The sequence below is a fragment of the Scyliorhinus canicula genome, chromosome 5 (assembly GCF_902713615.1).
Source record: "Scyliorhinus canicula chromosome 5, sScyCan1.1, whole genome shotgun sequence".
Classification (NCBI taxonomy): domain Eukaryota; kingdom Metazoa; phylum Chordata; class Chondrichthyes; order Carcharhiniformes; family Scyliorhinidae; genus Scyliorhinus; species Scyliorhinus canicula.
In genome coordinates, this window is record NC_052150.1 from 102,886,215 (window position 1) to 102,904,663 (window position 18,449).

Here is an 18,449-nt window from a genome sequence, read left to right on the forward strand (position 1 = left end):
ATTCTCCAGGTCGCATCAGCAGCTACAGCTGGGAGCTCTACACTACTGGCATGCTCACCCCCAGCAAAACGGGGAATTGGTGGCCGTTTTGTGCCATTTTGATTGACGCAAAATGCCAACATTCCCACGCCTGTGTGGGGCATAGCCCCAGAATCGGAGAATCCAGCCCAGAGTCTCCCAAACAAGGAATCCTGCCCGTTGTTTATTTTCTGATTTGCATAAAATGATACTCAACCCAAATCACATTCAGTGAACTTTTATTACAATATTGAAAATTTACAAACTTCACTGAAAGTCAGTGAGTTTGTTACAAACCATATTTTAAGAGAAACATGTACAGTGTGTGTGGACGTAGCTATGTGTGAGCAAAACAATTAGAAAGTCAAAAAATGTACAGGAAACATTTACAGTAATACTGTTTAAACACATTAACATAAAAGAAGGCAAAGAGCAGAATGTGTACTTCCAAATATTTATGGTGCTAGTGCAGTCACCACTGCCCTTGCATATACCATCTCATTGTATACTACTGAGGCTCAGCTGCTGTAGAAACTATTGGCCAAAACACTAATGGGTAGTTATGTTAATATGTACAACAAAAGTAAATTCTGATAAGTCAGTACATGGGTAGTACTAAATATTTGGCACTTAGTAACATGGTAGTTTGTATTTGGCTTAATAGTTTATATGATACAGCTGTAGTTCACAAACAGTACTCTTGTACAATAATGCTGTCCCTTTAAACCTTTAATACAGTGTTTGTAGACCTAGCTACTGTTCATCACATTCACATACCTTTAAAAAGTTATTCAGGATTTACAATGAAAACCAATTCCACACTTCAAATCCAAAATGCACTTAATGCTCCTTGGGGGCCAGTTTTCAGATTTATAAAGTGAGAAGGCAGGTGCTCAATTCATTCTCTTTACAATCAAGGTTACGATGGTTGATAGTGTTGAAGGATATTTGTTCCTTTTACATGTGGTCTTACATAAAACAAGGTGAGTGACACCAAAATAAGGTTAGGTGTCAGCTCTCTCCTGTCAGGATAACTAAGAGACAAGGGTTCATGGAGTCCAGCTCTTCTAAATGAAAAGTGTCTTGAGCATCTTGTAATCTCTCTTTTAATCTGGATCTTGATCTCCGCCCCCACCACATCACTTTTAAGTTTCGGACAATTCTAAGATGCCAATAAAACTATAAAGTGGTGTGATTGTAATTGATTCCATGGAAGTAACTGCAGAGACAATCTTATCTATGATTAAGGCACTAGGAAGACTGATCTAGCTGCTTAATTTGATATAATTTAAGACAGAACTATGAAGTCTTCTCCAATTCCAATGGAATCATGTTGTCATCATTTTTAATAAAGGAAATAAATTTAACATTGGCTATGAGGAATATACTGGAAAGCATGTGAGGGATCTGATACAAAGCCCCTCTTTTTCTACAAAAGCAAATAACTGCAGATGCTGGAATCTGAAACAACAGCAGGAAATACTGGACAATCTCAGCAGGTCTGACAGCATCTGTGGGGAGAAAAAGGAACGAACATTTCGATTCTGGATGATGTTAGCTCCCTTTTCTTTCCACAGATTCTGTCAGATAAGCTGAGATTTTCCAGTATTTTCCACCCGTTTTTCTTGAGTTCTTGGAGGAAGGATCTAAATTAGCCGATGACAGCAATGGGGAATAATAATAGTTTATCAATAAACAAACTCCCCTTTATGAAGTGCCACATAGATGATTATTAGAAAAGATCACTGAGTTGGCCTATGTGTGGTTGACCGTTGTTCAAAGTGTTCCCCAAATGGCTAATAGCGACATTGGCCAGAATTTCCCAACCTTTGCGCTGGTGGGATCATCCGGTCTCGCCAACAGCGAATCCCCAACGACAGGGAACCTGCAGTAGGGAGATGAAAACAATGGAAAACCAGAAGATGCCACCACCGGCCAATGGTGGACCGCCTCAGCCACCACAAAACATGCTGCAGACGAACATTGAAAATCCCGCCCATTAAGGGAATGTCTTGTGAATTCCTGGGCTAGCCCAGCAATCCCTCTCAGTACAATACTCATAAGGCCAAGTGAGATGGAGATCTTGCATCTGGCAGGACCAAGACTTCACTAAAAAAAAATGCAACAGATTCCAGATGTTGCCCATTGCTCCCTTTGGCCCTCTAAACATCCCCATTAGAATAACAGAGAGCCTCCACTGATGCAGATTCTCTCCCCTAGCTATGTAATGACACTGTCTTCATGGTGTGGGGCAGTGACCAAGTCCATGCTGTGGTGTGTACTTCCAAAGGTGGAGTAGGGACTGTGAAATTTCAGAAACATAGAGTATGAGTTTTAGGCTGAACCAAGTTTGGTAGGCCTGTGTGCTCTATTCTATCGAGGGTAACTTTTGTAGAAGTAAGACTAAGGGTTGGCAAACCTACCCATCCACATGCGACAAGTGGCTATTCCAAGTCATTAAGAGCCTATTAATACCCGTTAACAGGAGCAGAATGTCATCTTCCAATCAGAACTAGATTCTGGCAGCCACGGGTGCCAGTTTAGCTGTTTAGCGGCACCTTCCTGATAGCAGACATGGGGTGGAGTTATATGTGTGTTTGTGGGGGGAGGGGGATTGGATACAGTGTTGCAGAGTCCTCCCTAACTGCACAGGTACAAGAGCAGCCATAGGCCACCCTGTAAAAGGGCTCCCTATCGCTATGATGGCCTGGTCTGCAAAAGCTATTTTTTAATTTAAATTTTTAAAAGTTGGAACAAGGGTACCTCCATTTTGAAGTGTCCTCTTGCTCACTTTTCTTCCACTGCTTCCTGCTGCAGCTTTGAAACTGCAAGGTTTCCAATTGGCCCTCCAGCTTCAAATGCTGTCATCTTTTATTGGGCAGCCTGCCCACCCGTTGGCCATTAATTAATTAGTTGCCGCAGGGAAAATCACAAGGAGTGACTGTTTCCCACAATGTGCAGGCTTCTAACCCCATATTTCTACCTGATAGTGGGGTTCAGAAGCCCTCAGGGAAAATCCCACCCATGAACTTCCCACATGGCCATTTAGTTGGTACCTTATTGAAACAGTCTGGAAACCAAGGTAAAAAATACTTCCTGGACTCTCATACAATCTTTCTCAAAAGCCATCTTTAAGTTAAAGGTTAATGGTCAGATATTATCCATAATTTGTCACTGCAAGCTTGCGTATAAAAATTTGTGATCCTGCAGCACTCTGGTTTGAATGATTTGTAGTCATCAGCTTCATGATTTGAAACTATTCACAAGTTTTCAGGTGATACAAAACTGAGCACAAACATGCAGTGGTGTTGGATATATAGATCAAATCAGAGTTAAGATAATTTAGTGTGCGGCAGATCTCTTTCAACGTGATGAGCACAGCTTTGTGCATTTGGATTTGGAAACATATTTACACCACTCAGGGATACTCAGTAAAGTTACAGACCATAACTGATCAAGCATGAAAGACCCACAAGCACTGTGATGGGCTCATACAATAAACTGTGTTGAGGGCAACGCAACATTATATTAAAGAAACTAGTTAGGCTATATGTTAATAAGTAACTATTTCACAGCATCACCGCCTTCTGGAATAGGTTAGTAAAATAAATCATAATGAGCATGTATTCCGTGCAGTTTCTTTTTTAAAACAAGGGGAATGGAAGACTTATGTCTGAATCTCCATTTTAAAGCATGCTTTTGCAAACCTGACTCTAATTTGGTGTGCAATATGAAATGCTCTTTTTTGTTTGAGGGATTACAAATGTTTCCAGCCTGAAGGGCGCGTATATTGGGGCTGGAATTCTCCAGCCGTTCGCTGACGGTTGGATTCTTTGGTCCTGCTGGCAGTGCACCCCAGCCCATGGGTTTCCCGGCGATGTGGGGTGGCTCCAATGGGAATTCCCATTGACAGCGAGCGGATGGAGCAGAGAATCCCGCTGTCGAGAGGCATGTGGCTGCAAGGCTGGAGAATCCCGCCCTGGGTCTCCTGTTAAGTGACAAGAAAACTAAATTCATGTAACACCCAGCTCAAATTCTCCATTTAAAAACAGGTAGTGACAGCTGAACTGGGAGAATATTTTAAAATCCCACAATATTAGCCTGGCATATTGCGTTTTGGTTTTTACATATACAACCAGCAAAGTTTAAAAAATGTAATAAATTCATTTTAAAATAAAATTATTTTTACAAGGACAATTAAGTGTAAATTGGAACATGTACAAAATCAATCACAATTACTGATAATAAAAGGTACATTTTGCACCAGTATTGATGTTTCATAAGTTGACAAAACCTGTCTGATAAAGTAAATGTCTTGAAAGTACTTTTTCTTTGATAAACTATAGATATTAGCTTTTAATAATTAAAGCAAATGTTTATTGTAGTCATTTATTTTATCTGCTCACTGAATCAATGAGAGCTTTAAGTATCTTTTTCCCGTAAAGAGTGCAATATACAACAGGTAGGTACACTAACTGAGGCTGTGTGCTTATAGCACATATATGCTATGTTGAAGAAAGTACTGCAACTAAAATGTAAATTTTCTTATTGAGACAGAATAATTCTCAATATTGTCTTCTTGTTACATGCTGCCAACGTGCCACGTGCAGGACCGGTCACCGTCTGTAAAACAACCAGTTACACAAACAAGGTAGCTGCATAGAACATTCCTTTTAAAAAAAAATACACTTAATATATCATGGTTCATGGGATCAGGCACAGGTTTCAATGAATTAAAGTCAAAACGAGACATCCCTGCATAGTACAACTGCTGGAAGATCATTTCTATTTAAATTATCTGCCAGAATATTTTGTAGAAACAATGATAGCAATGGTTGACTTGACAATTGTTAAGACATGCCATCCTAGAAAGCAGGTATCCATTGTTGGAAGTCTGTGCAGCAGTGCAACTTAAAGCAGGAGGAGGAAAAATTGGTGCACAGATGTTTCTAAAGATACCCACTTTAATCAGTGGTTGTTCCCTGATATTGAAAATTTCCTGAAGGCATGAACAATTTATCATATACTTGTAACCCTTTTAGTGGTGGAATATTTTATTCTCAACTAAAATGCACATTCAATAGAAAAGTTACATACATTTACTGTAAAAGGAGGATATGAAATGGGGTCTAACAGACTCCTGCTTTAGTGGGTAAAAGATCTTCACAATTAATAATTTTAATTAAGTGACATTTCTGGCAACTGGAATTAACTACTTATTCTAATGTTTCCTATTGTGTAATTCTACTTATCCAGCTTCTGTAGGATACCTTTCTGTTACTAAAAATAATTTCTGCTGATTTAGTCTTCAGGGAAGTTACTATGGTAAACAGGGTGCTTCAACATTTCAATATTAGAGCACGTGGGACACCATTTAGAAAACATCCATAAATGGTGTTAAATGTTAAGCTCAAAAGTAATCTGAGCTTGAATTACTACTACCACCACCAAGGCAGGGAGCTAGTACAAATATTTAGATTTATATCAATTTGTGATAAATATAACAAAATGTATTTTTGTATTTGCTGCCAGCTGCTCTGCAGAAGAATTATCTTATGATTTTAGTACTGTACAGCAGTCTGTAATTGTATTACAACTGCTTTAAAGTGCCATAATATTTATAGTATGGAAGGAAGATGAAAAGGAAAAATGGCTGTCAAGATCTTATAGCGCACAAGAATTTGGAAAGGCCATTTCCGTTTGGCAAAATTATATCTGTTAAAAAATATGAACATGATCTTTTTACTTTTAATATACTGATATTGATTATTGGAATAACCTGCTTTTACAGATATTGTAAAAGTTGATTCATTTTAAATTAATACTCTGTGCTGAGTCCTATTACCCCAAATCTAATGGAACATTTTGAAAGAGCTCATTTGCTGTGAAGGAAGAACTTCATATTTCACATAAAAAGTCTAACAAAAGACATACGCACTCTTAGTGCAAGAAGCCAGACTCAAACACCAGCCATAAAACAGCATCATGCCATCTGAAGACTGTAGGGCCCACGATAAAGTCCAGCACAGTGCAATCAGTCTCCTGCTCCTTATAGTTTTTTTTCAGTTTAGAAGCTCTGTGTCCCTTCACATTGTACATACAAATGTCTTTCCTTTCAGTAAGCAACATAAAAACACTTTCACACTTTTCACGGGACAGCAATCTCTACGATCGTCTACATAAAGCCACTACATGACTGATCCGAGTAGGATCCAGGCTCTCTTGGATGATCGTGTGGAACCCGTGTGTAATTCACGTTATTGAATATATCTGGATAGACTTCATTACTGTTTCCATCATTAAATCCAGTTTGGGTCTGTTGAGGCAAAGAAAAACGTGTTTTCAGTTAAAAAAAAAATCCACTGCCAACATTCAACTGATAATTACTGGGTATCGGTGAACAACCCGATGTTCAATAATTCCAAACTTTTTCAAATCTTTAAGTTGTACTAAAAGCTGAAATTAATTATGTGCTAATTTCTTTTGGAAGCAAAACTAAAAAAGTACATTCAGCATGTAGTATAGAACACCAGCAGCTGACAATGAGATTCAGGCCAATTTAATCCCAGGTTCTAGGTTATAAATCACTTCAATTTTCCTTTGGGAGGTTGCTTACATCTGTTCAAAAAATGTGATATCAAATCAATGCTCAAATTTAAAATTACATCTATATCCTTATATGAATTTAATAAAAATAACCATAGTTATTTTCAATTATTTATCATCAATTTCTAATGTTATGTGCTAGGATTTAGAGACCCCCAAAGTGTATCATGGAGTTCACCTGACCCACGACTTTTAATAGATTGCGGTATGGGGAGCACACGGCCCACTCTACAGGTGAGGTACAGCAGAAATTGAAAACTATTTTTTAAAGCAAAACAATGTTTATTCTATGAACTCAAGTGAACCTTTTTAAAACATACAGTGAACATCTTAGCAACCATCAATTCAAATACAACCCCCAAAGAATACAACACTAAGTAATCGTTAAACTTTCCTTTTAACATCCATAAGGCATAAAAACAAAACTTTTAACAGAAGCACATCAGGTTTAAATTCACTACTGAGAACAGTTATCACTCTGAATTCAGCAAATGCTCAAGAGATAGTCTTTACATGGCAGAGAGAATAACATTACACCTTCTGTGGCTTGCTGCAGCTCCAATACTGAAACAAAACCAAAAAAACAGACACACCCAAGCTTTTCTCAAAGTGAAACTAAAAAGCAGAGCCAGAGCTCAGCTCCACCCACACTCTGACATCACTGCAGTCTTGAGCAGACAAACATTTCTTAAAGTGACATTCTTATGACACTAACACAAAACATTCAATGGCATGCTGGCTTCTGCAACTGTCCATTATTCTGTAAAAAACATAAATGGAACAGTTATTATTTTCTCTACATTCTTTGACACAGCTACTTAATTTTCCTAGCTTACCATTTTTAATACTCAGGATGACAACAATATTGATGTGAAAATGTATCGGTTGTAAACAGGTAGCAGTAGTAATTAGGGAGAAAGCCTGGGATTTAGCTGCACTGAAGGGCAGCCCTGGGTTTGGTAGCACTGGGGTCAGAGTTCTACGGTCTGGCACCACAGTGAAGAAGGAATCTGTGGTTTGGCAGATCGAAGGAAGGAATTCTAGGTTTGGCTCACTAGCAGATTCCTGAGGTTTGTCAGCAGTGAAGGCAAGGTAGGACACAGGTCTGACACAGGTATGGGGAATGGGAAGCTCGTGTCTGTCCAAGGTTTTAAAGCACTAATATGTAAATTTCTTAAGGAGAACTGCAAACAATTAATTCAGTATTTTAACATTGTTTCTTGGATATGTGCCATTATCTCATAGCTGTCAGTAATTAACAACACACATTTAATGATACTAAGAGCTGGCTTGTTTCAGAAACTTTAAAACTGAAATTTATGATGAATTCTAAATCTGATGAGGAGAGCTATTGGTGACTGAAATAGATATCACCGTAGCTCCTGAATATAGGCACTGGAGCATGATGAGACGATTAGCCCACACCTGTCAAAGTGATGCAGGCAGCCTGCAAACTTTGTCTCTTGCCTATGATAATTATCATGGCACGCAGTCCAGCGGTAAACACATTGCTGAGTGGCAGCATTCCTCAGCAGAGGCCCACGATTGTGTAAGGCTATCACTATTTAAAACTAACCCACACTACTTAAAGATAAGGTGCCTTCTGGCTACAGCAGGTCTGAAGTGGTGGCAGAGGAGTGGAAGACCAGGAAGAACCTACATGCAAAAATGGCACAACACGCCAAAGAGCATGCCCCAAGGTTCACTAAAGTTGAGTTGGAGGCTTAGAGCAGGGAGAGAGAAAGGTTCACTGCCCTCAAGGGGCCAAGAGATTCTCCAGGCAGATCCTAAGAAAGCAGATAGTCATTCAACAAACAATCCCAGAAGACCTGGACGCATTCCAAGAAAAGTTTAATGACTTACAGAAGACAACTGGTCAAGGTCAGTGAATGGCTCTTCACATGTCACTATTAGCCTCACACTGCATCACCATAGCCTCTTCTCCGGCTTACCAAATGTCTCTATCAACCATGACATATACCTCACATTCATAGCCTCAACACATCCTCACACATTTAACACTGCCTTCAATCTGCACAGTCATATTTGATAGCTTGCACACATGGGTGTATTCAACTGTGGCCGTCACATCAATCAAACACACTGCAGCACAATAACTGACACACTTTTCTCTCCAAAGATGTCCAAAGACTGATAACAATAGCAGCCACCTGACAGGAGGCAGGAAAAGGATGCATGTGTGCTCTTTCATTGAGGAGAAAATGCTGGCCATCTTTGGAGAGGCTGTTATTAGTCAGTGTCTAATGACTGAGCTGATACAGGATAGCATATTCCTTCCTAATCCAACTTCCCAAATCCTATTTCATTCTCATCCTGCAAACTATTGATTTGTTATCATGTATCTCTTGCTTCCCCCATTTTCTCAATCCCAACTCTGCCCTCCTATCTTTATGCTTCCCAAGAATTGACACCTTGCCGGGCAGTAATGTGGGAGGTTGAAGTCCTAGAGGAAGAACAGCCTGAAGAAGGAGAAACATGGTTCATTCAATCTCTGGTCAGATATTGGCACTATTACTGGGTAACCCAGAGGTGGCACCTTTATGCGGTGAGTCAGTGAACAAGAGTGCATTGCAACTAGACCTCACAGAATTTACAGAATCACAGAATCTATGGAAGGATGTGTTGGCCTTGGAAAGCGTCCAGAGGAGGTTGACAAGAATGATCTCTGGAAAGAAGAGCTTGTCGTATGAGGAGTGGTTGAGGAGTCTGGGTCTGTACTTGTTGGAGTTTAGAAAGTTGAGGGGGGAAGCTTATTAAAAATTACAGGATACTGAGAGGCCTGGAAAGAATATATGTGGAGGGGGTGTTTCCACTAATAGGAAAAACTAGAACCCGAGGCCACAACCTCAGACTGAAGGGACGATCCAGAGATGAGGAGGAATTTCTTCAGCCAGACGGTGGTGAATCAGTGGAACTCTTTGCCGCAGATGGCTGTGGAGGCCAATCACTGAGGTCTTTAAGACAGATAGATAGGTTCTTGATTAATAAGGGAATGAAGGGTTATGGGGAGAAGGCAGGAGAATGGGGATGAGAAACGTATCAGCCATGATTGAATGGCAGAGCAGACTTGATGGGCCGAATGGTCTAATACTGCTCTTGTCTTATGGTCTTATCATGTCTACTATCATCTATGCATTCTACATATCACTGATCCAACGGTTTCCGAAATCTTGGCCGTTGGGGCAGGAGAAGGTGTGGAGAAACAGCAGTGCCTTTATGATGTCCATGTTACGCAGGATGCAGCAGGATGAGCACTCCTGCAGAACGGTTAAGGCACCAGAATCATTACATTAGTACCCCAAATGTCTGTTTGATGATGTTTCTTGTGGTAGCACGGCTCTCATGCCAGCCAAGTATGGGCCAGCTGTGATGCAGCACCATAGCTCTCATCACCAAGGGGCCACTTTCTCATTTGATGCGATGAATGAAAGATTGCTGGTCCAGCAGAGACACAGAATGAATGCATCAAGGATAGCAGGCACTCACCAGAATGGTTACACATGAACTTCAATGAGTGGCATGCTTTGCTGTTGCAGTGGCTGTACATTCTCAGTCGGCAATGGCATTCTGCAGCATGGGGAAGGCCGCTAACTAGGCAATGTTATATATGCATTAAAACTGCTTTTCTCTGGTGCAGGCATATTCTATTTGTCCCAGCCCACAAGGATCCAAACGGGTAGAAATTCAGGGCCGCAGTCACCTTCAGCTAGTGGTAGTGCTGTCCTTGTCCTTATTCAAGGCTGCAGGTCTGGTTCCAAGAAGTGACAGAGTTCCAAGCACCTCTTTTGTAAAGCACAGCTGAGAAACATACTACTCCACACTTTGGTGGAAGAACTGTGTGTGGTGATATGCATCACTGTAAATACATAAGGGGTTAATGCAAATACACGAAGACTAAAACACTAGAGGGAGCACCAGAGACATCATGAAATGCAGGCATTCAACCAATAGGTCAGTAAGATAGGACAAGACCAATGGGCAGTCAAGACACACCCAGAGGTGACACTACCACAAGGGGCTACCCATATAAAAGGACAGGGCACACATGCTCTTTCTCTTTCCATAGGCGACACTCAGAGAGACAGGGGCAGATCAGGAAGCATCACACCCACCGCATGGATTAGAGCAGACTGGGTAGTTAGATTGAGTTACTATAGGAAGATTATCAGGAGAGTCGAAAACAAGTAGCAGAGTTTTTAACTGTTCAATAAATGTGTGAAAGCTATCTCCAAGTCTGAACCTTCCTTTTGTCAGAGTATACATCAAGGAAACAGCTTATGCTTCATGAAGAAGCATAACACAACATGGTACCAGTGAGTGCTTGTTGAATCTCTATAGTTCAACTCAACAAATCTGTGACTTCCAGCAACAGCACCCAGGCAAGATGTTCGAGATTCCGGTTCCACAGCGGCTCAGTTACCATGGCAATCTCAGTGAAAACTGGTGTGTGTTCAGGCAGAGATGCGAGATCTACCTGGTAGCGTCCAACCTAGATGGCATGGCAGATGCAGAGAAAATAAAGCTTCTGATCACCATTGCGGGTGCAAGAGGAGCAGAAATCTTCAAGACCTTCAAGTACTCCAAAGGGCAAGACAAGAGAGACTTCCAGGCAGTCCTGGACAAGTTTCAAGAATACTGCGAGGAACACACAAGAGAGGACGTTAAAAGAGGCACCAATACTCAACACGAGGCCAAGGTAGGCCTACAAATGCAGAAAGCGGCAGTTTTGATTGGCAGCCATCTTGGGAAAGGAGCCGCACATGCGCAGTTCCCCAAAAGAAGCGTTCTCGCGCATGCGCAGTTGCGCAAAGAGCGCACAGAACAGGAAGGTCTGTTTTCGCATGCGCGAGAAGCCGCGCATGCGCAGTTGCAAAAAGCGCAAAGTACTGGAAAAGCGATCTGTGCATGCGCAATCTATTCCTACGCTCTACGTCACCAGCGTCATGACGTCAGAGGCCCCGGACCACGGCCACTTAAAGGGGAAATATCCTAAAACAGTAAAAAAAAAATTTAAAGCCAGAAAACACAATTCTTTCACCTGGAACGACAGCACCATGCCTGAACTTCAACCAGTAGCTGAAAGTAACCTCGGCAGAACCCTGCAGCAAGCAGTTAGCACTGCCCTAAGAGATGATTTAGTCCTTGAAGACTACGACACAGACTTTGATTACTTCTTTGGACATCGCGAGCACAATAACAGCTCCGACACAAAAAGTGATGATATGGTTCTTGAAGGCTACGACTCGGAAGATGATTTCATCATTGGACGTGGCGACCTCAGCACCAAATCCGAACTGCAACGAGGTGTGTTGTACAGTGAAGAAGCCGACACAGACAAGGACAAGTTCTTTGGATTTGAGGATCCTCAGCCCAGCACAGACGACATCTTAACCCAGAAGTACAGGATTCTGCTGCGGCCTGACACCAAGAGACAGAGAACACAGTAAGACTCCACAGCGAGACCACTGCACGTCTCCGTTGAGAGCGCACAGATAGACTCCACAGTGAGACCAATGCGCGATTCCACAAAGGGAACGCTGAAAGACCCCGCAGAGCGAGCGATACAAGCCTCCACAGCGAGCTCGTTGACAGACTCCACGTTGGAAGCAACGCAAGACTCCAGAGTGCAGTCCTTGCATGAACAAGACCATGAAGGACTAGCAACCTCATCTGAGCAACCAGCAGCAGACTATGACAGTCTACCATGTTCAAGTGCACAGCAAGAAGACTATGACAGTCTACCACGCTCACATGAACAACAAAAAGACTATGACAGTCTACCCAGATTATCTGAGCCACCAGAAGAAGACTCTGACAGTCTACCCAGCTCATTTAACCAGCAAGAAGATGCTGAAGGTCTACACACTGTATGTGCGACAAGTGACAAAGGCATCACAATTCCCATATAAGATGTGCAACATGACAGCGAGACTTACTGTACTCCGCTAGTATGTACAGAGGCACTCGACAATCAAAGTGAGGCTACTAGTGACTCCAGTGACACCACCTTAATTCAAACCTCATCCACTCGAGCCTCTCCACGAGAAAATGCATTCCTGAAGGTTTTGACTCCGGACGGGGAGCATCAAGACACCTCAGATGACTCAAGTGACACCTCAGATGATTGAAGTGAACCTGAAATGACTCCGGACGGGGAGTGTCAAGAAACAAAAGCTGATTCAGGTGAACCAGAAAGGACTCCAGACGGGGAGCATCGACAAGCCAAGGATGATTCTAGTGAACTGGACAGGACTCCAGACAGGGAGCGCCTAGGAATCAGAGACGGCACGCTCAGTGAGACAGCAGATGCGACAAAGGACACTGACACAAGTAACTTTGTGAAGGACTCGAATGCTCCACTCAGTGTGGTAACTGAGCGCAACAAACACAACAAAACCTACAAAAACAACAAGAAGTGTACCAAAGGCACCAACGTCAACAACAAGCACGACAAAACCAACAACACTGGAACAATGACTGGTACGACATGGTACAACTCTGAAAATGCAGGACTATGTAACTACAGACAAGCTTTCAAGGCAGATAAGTTTGCTCCACTGCAAACAAGTAGACCAGCTCTAAAGACAGCTGACATACTGCATCAATATCGCAATCACAAGAAACAGTCCAGGTCGGACGACACAGATGACATACTGCATCGCTACCACAAGCATCGAAAAAAAAGAGTCCAAATCAGATAACAAAGTGATTTGACCACTTCTTGGTTCCTTAAGCACAGGGACACTGACGGCGTTCACAAGGACATGCCACCATCAACATCACCACTTCACCAACAAAACAAGAAAGCCACTCGACCATATTAATTTATGAACTTTGGATTCATACATATTAGTTGCTATTGTATAATCATCACCGTCATCATGATTTGTACATGTCATCACGTATCTACCTATTTTGTTCAATTTTCTTTAACCATGTACAGAAAATATGTAACACGAAAAAAGGAGGGGATGTGGTGATATGCATCACTGTAAATACACAAGAGGTTAATGCAAATACACTAGGACTAAATAAACACTCGAGGGAGCACCAGAGACATCATGACACACAGACATTCAACCAATAGGTCAGTAAGATAGGACACAACCGATGGGCAGTCAAGACACACCCAGAGGCGACACTACCACAAGGGGGCTACCCATATAAAAGGACACGGCACACATGCTCTTTCTCTTTCCATAGGCGACACTCAGAGAGACAGGGATAGATCAGGAAGCATCACACCCACCGCATGGATTAGAGCAGACTGGTTAGTTAGCTTGAGTTACTATAGGAATATTAGCAGGAGAGTCGAACACAAGTAGCAGAATTTTTAACTGTTCAATAAATATGTGAAAGCTATCTCCAAGTCTGAACCTTCCTTTGTCGGAGTATACATCAAGGAAGCAGCTTTATGCTTCATGAAGAAGCATAACACAACAAAGTGCTCCCAGAAGACCAAAGGTGGATACAGCCTCTTGCCTGTATTCTGTCGGAATCTTGTTTTATTGGGTGGATCTACATAATCTCCCTCTCATGCTGCAGCCCAAGGTGAACTGCTACTAAGGCACCATGATTATGAGTAAGTAGTGCTCACAAAGCCCTTGCAGTCACAATTAATGTTTTCCCCATCACTCCTTGCAGATTTCACCAACGTCTCAAAATATCCAGCACGTCCTCAAATTCAAACACAGCAAGTAAGTAGCAACTGACCTCAAAGTTGTTGATTACCCCTTTAAATAGCGCTAATACTGTTGAATTGGAACTGAAGAGTCCTTGGTGCTGCTGAATGCAAGGTCAGCTGTGTGTTTCTAAGACAGGGCATTCACTAGAGTGGTGAGGTTCACAATGGCAACACTGGCATCAAATAAGCATTAGACACTGACTGACCACAATCTGCTTACTCTGAATATCTCTGTATGTACATTCCCACCAAGATGGTGTTCGGCATCAGCTGCAGTGAGAGGAATCTGCGACACTCGTTATGTATTCAAAACTCCATCCATAGTTGCCAAAACTACCAGCACTAAAGAGCTGAATTTTGTACTTTGCTTATAGCGGTAAATGATTCAGTGGTAGCTCTCTCACCTCTTGCGGCAGAAGGCTGAGAGTTTCCATTTCAAAGACCCGAGTACAAATATAGGTTGGCACAGAGAGAGTGCTGCACTGTTAGTGGTGATGTCTTTTGAATGGGATGTTAATTCAAGGCCTTATCTGTCATCTCATAACAGTATTCCAAGCAGTGTTGGAGCTTTCTCCTGAACATAAATACAAGTTCTTTATGCTTTGAATTTTTAGCTGATAGCGCAAGTGTGAGAAGAAGGAAGTATGCCGTGGTGAACTTTTAATGTACATGCACTATCAAACATTTTGTTCCATTACATCAGAAGTTTATAAAATATGGTGTATATGGGCAACTTTTTATTTTTCATGGTTATGAAACCTAATACATAAGGCTGCAATTTAATGGCGTCGTCACACCTGGCAAGCATCCATGCCAGCCGGTTCGATCACAGGAGTAACATGAATCGGGAACCTCGTCCATGCCAACCGGTTCGATCACAGGAGTGACATGAATCGGGAATCTCATCAGACACCAAGTGATTTGCGATCTAATCAGCTTGCTCCCATTGGCAGATTCTGGAACTCGCTGAGGCGTGGTGGAAAAACAATAATCACCAATTAAGGTCAATCTCCATCTCATTAAAGAGATGGGTGCCAAATCCAATAGCCTCCTGGGATCTAACAGGCTGGCCAGCAAGAGGTCCCACGAGTGACGATTAGCACTGGTCCACATAAATGAGGACAAGGCGGAACAGCACCTCAGTGGGTCTCCCAAGCTGTTGGAGGCCCCTGGGTGGTCCAGGACGGGGCAGGTTGGAAATCTGGCGCTCTCCCAGCACATGGCACATTAGCACTGCCCAGAATGCACCTTGGCCCTGCCAAGGTGGCACGGCCAGGCTGACAGGAGCATTGAGAAGGTGCCAGGGTGGCACTGCCAAGGGTCCAGTCCTGAGGAGAGTGAGACCTGTGATAGATGAGATAAGGGGGAGTATGGATAATAGGGGTTGAAGGGCCGGCATGGGTGGCCTCCCAAATGTTCGGGATTTGCAGGATGGGGTTGCTGGAAAGGGGGAGGACAAAAAGGGGTGTGGGATAGTCTGAAAGGGGGGGGGGGAAAGAGGGCTCAGCGGTCCTCACTAGGTGAGGGGGGGTATGGGGGTAATGCCCATGTGTGCAGGGTGTGACACTGCCCTTGGGTGGTGATGTGAGAACCCCCAAGCTCACTCAGAGATCGGGGGGCACACTTCAAAACGGTTGCCCGATCTCTGAGGAGCCAGTCTAGCCAGTGAACTCAGCTCCCAGCGCTGAAGATAAGTGTGGGCTTGCCCGGTGAGGATCTCGCTAGGACCCCAAAAAAAGGACTAAATGCCGTTCGATAGCAGCCTTCGAGGAGTTTGTGGGAAACCTTGCTCGCCATGGCACTTAGAACTTGTCCTGTTAAATCACGCTGAAAAATGCTAAAAGATCTCATTAATGTAAAATACTGACTTATTACACCTTTGTGGCAATGTAGGATAATTAACATTAAAGTTAATAGATGTTAGATATTCAAGGATTTAATAGTAGTGTGATCTTCCTTGACGAATAAGCCTTATGCCTAGACTAACAATCCAAAAAATGAAGAGCTGAAAAGGTTGTTTATGAATTTGAACTAATTTGAAAGAAAATCTGGAAACCAAGAAAACTGATATTGATGGAGAAAAGTGACTGTGTAACTACAGGAAGGTTGCAAAAGACTGAATAAGTTAATCAAGTTTTTTTTAGAGAAGGGAACATACTGTCCTTACCCAGTCTGGCCTCTGATGCCAGTTCCATGCCAATATCGTTTGCTGTTTAGTGCCCTCTTAAGTGGTCCAACACTACCTTGGGACCACTGGAGATGGGCAATTAACATTAACCTTGCCAGAGATATCCACATTCAGAAAATAAATTAAAAGAGTATATTTACCTTGGCTAAAAATGGCTGTTGACCAGAGCTTGCAGGATTGTGTTGCACAGTATCCATACAGGACAAATCATTTTCTGTTAGACATGGGATCATTGACATGGCACCGGAATAACATGTCTGTGGTGTAATTAGGTCAAGTAATGGGTTTACTGCACTATAATCCTGAATTTCTGAATGTTGTTCCACACAGTCCAGGTAGTCTTCCAAGCCACTAACTGTGGTATAGTTTGGTGTTTGAAAGCCACCTGCTGGCATATTTGTTTGATTGATGTTAGAATTTTCAGCTGGGACAGCAGCTGCCTGCTGGTACAATAGAAAGTCTTGCTGACAAGCTGAAGGGATAGCACTAAATTCAGATTTATACTGCAATCCAGATGCTGTGCTGTCTAAGCCAGAGAAATCAAACACTTCCTCCTGACCATTGGTTAATTGGTTGCTGCCAAAGTTCCAGTTTGTGAACACTCCATTGACTTTCATATGCTTCATTTTCTGACATAGCTGCAACTGATGTTCTGGTTGCTGCTGTCGTGTTGGAGGTTGTTGGCACTGTTGTGTTAGAGGTTGTTGCTGCTGTTGTGTCGGAGGTTGTTGCTGCTGTTGGTACTGTTGTGTCGGAGGTTGTTGCTGCTGTTGGTACTGTTGTGTTAGAGGCTGTTGTTGCTGTTGGAACTGTTGTGTTAGAGGCTGTTGTTGCTGTTGGAACTGTTGCGCTGAAGGTTGTTGCTTCTGTTGGTACTGTTGCATTGAAGGTTGTTGCTGCTTTTGGTACTGTTGTGTTAGAGCTTGTTGTTGCTGTTGGTACTGTTGCGTTGAAGGTTGTTGCTGTTGTTGTGTTAGAGCTTGTTGTTGCTGTTGGTACTGTTGCGTTGAAGGTTGTTGCTGTTGTGTTCGAGGTTGTTGCTGTTGTTGTGCCAGAGGTTGTTGCTGCTGTTGGTACTGTTGTGTCAGAGGTTGTTGCTGCTGTTGGTACTGTTGTGTTGGAGGTTGCTGTTGCTGAAAGTGTGTTAGAGGTTGCTGCATCATGCAACTTGAGCTTGAATTAAGTGGTTTTTGTTGCATACAATTTGAATACATGCAGTCTGACCTCTTTTTCAATGATTCCTGAACATACGTTAGAATTTCCTCGTTCAGTGAAATATTAGATAAATCTCCAGTCTCATCACAATTTACCCGAAGGAATGTCTCATCTTGGTATAGGAGATCAAAATCTTCCAGTCCAATATCAAGGCTTTTCATAGTGTTATAAAGCTCACTACCAATGTTATTTGCCAGATCATCTACGTTTTCTTCAGGTGCAGGAAAAGGCTTTTGCTGCCGAGTACAATTGGCATGCTCCATCTTCCCTATACTGTTATGTTCACCGAATAGAATCTCTTCCCAATTTCTAGGAAACAGGTCACTTAATTCTGCTTCTTCGCTCAAGCATAAATTCTGAAGTTGTGAAGGGGCAGATACATAAATTGATTTATCTTGTTTTAACATTGAACCAAGGAGGGAATTTGGATCTACTGATTCTTGCCCTCTTGATTCTGCTATAGCCGTTGCAACATTTCCTTTGCTTTTATGAACTGTAGGATCCATTAATCCAAGCATTGAGCAATTTCCTTCGTACAGCAGAGCCTCCCCAGTTGCAAAATTAAAAGGCAACTGCAAGGTTCGTTTCTGCAAATTCTCTTCCCCTTCTTCTTCCCTGAATAGGAAGAAAAATTCACTTTTGTTATAAACATCTATGGTAGATCCAAACACTCAAAACATCGTTTTTTCTAATGTAATGATGCTCTCAAAGATGATG

The 18,449-nt window shown here is 42.3% G+C and overlaps 1 protein-coding gene across 3 annotated transcripts in view; it reads right to left on the reverse strand.

Moving 5' to 3' along the window:
- Positions 1-240: 240 nt before the first annotated feature.
- LOC119966167 (aryl hydrocarbon receptor-like) overlaps positions 241-18,449 on the reverse strand; it is a 235,249-nt gene continuing 217,040 nt past the window's right edge. For 2 of the 3 annotated variants that reach the window (XM_038797465.1, XM_038797467.1), the window contains 2 exons: positions 16,658-18,347; positions 241-6,334 (listed from right to left, as the gene is read on the reverse strand). In XM_038797465.1, the coding sequence (XP_038653393.1) occupies positions 6,194-6,334; positions 16,658-18,347 (1,831 nt within the window). In that variant the 3' untranslated portion in view covers positions 241-6,193. Of the gene's footprint in view, positions 6,335-7,229; positions 7,385-16,657; positions 18,348-18,449 lie in introns of those variants that run through there. The other variant, XM_038797466.1, reaches the window with a different exon arrangement.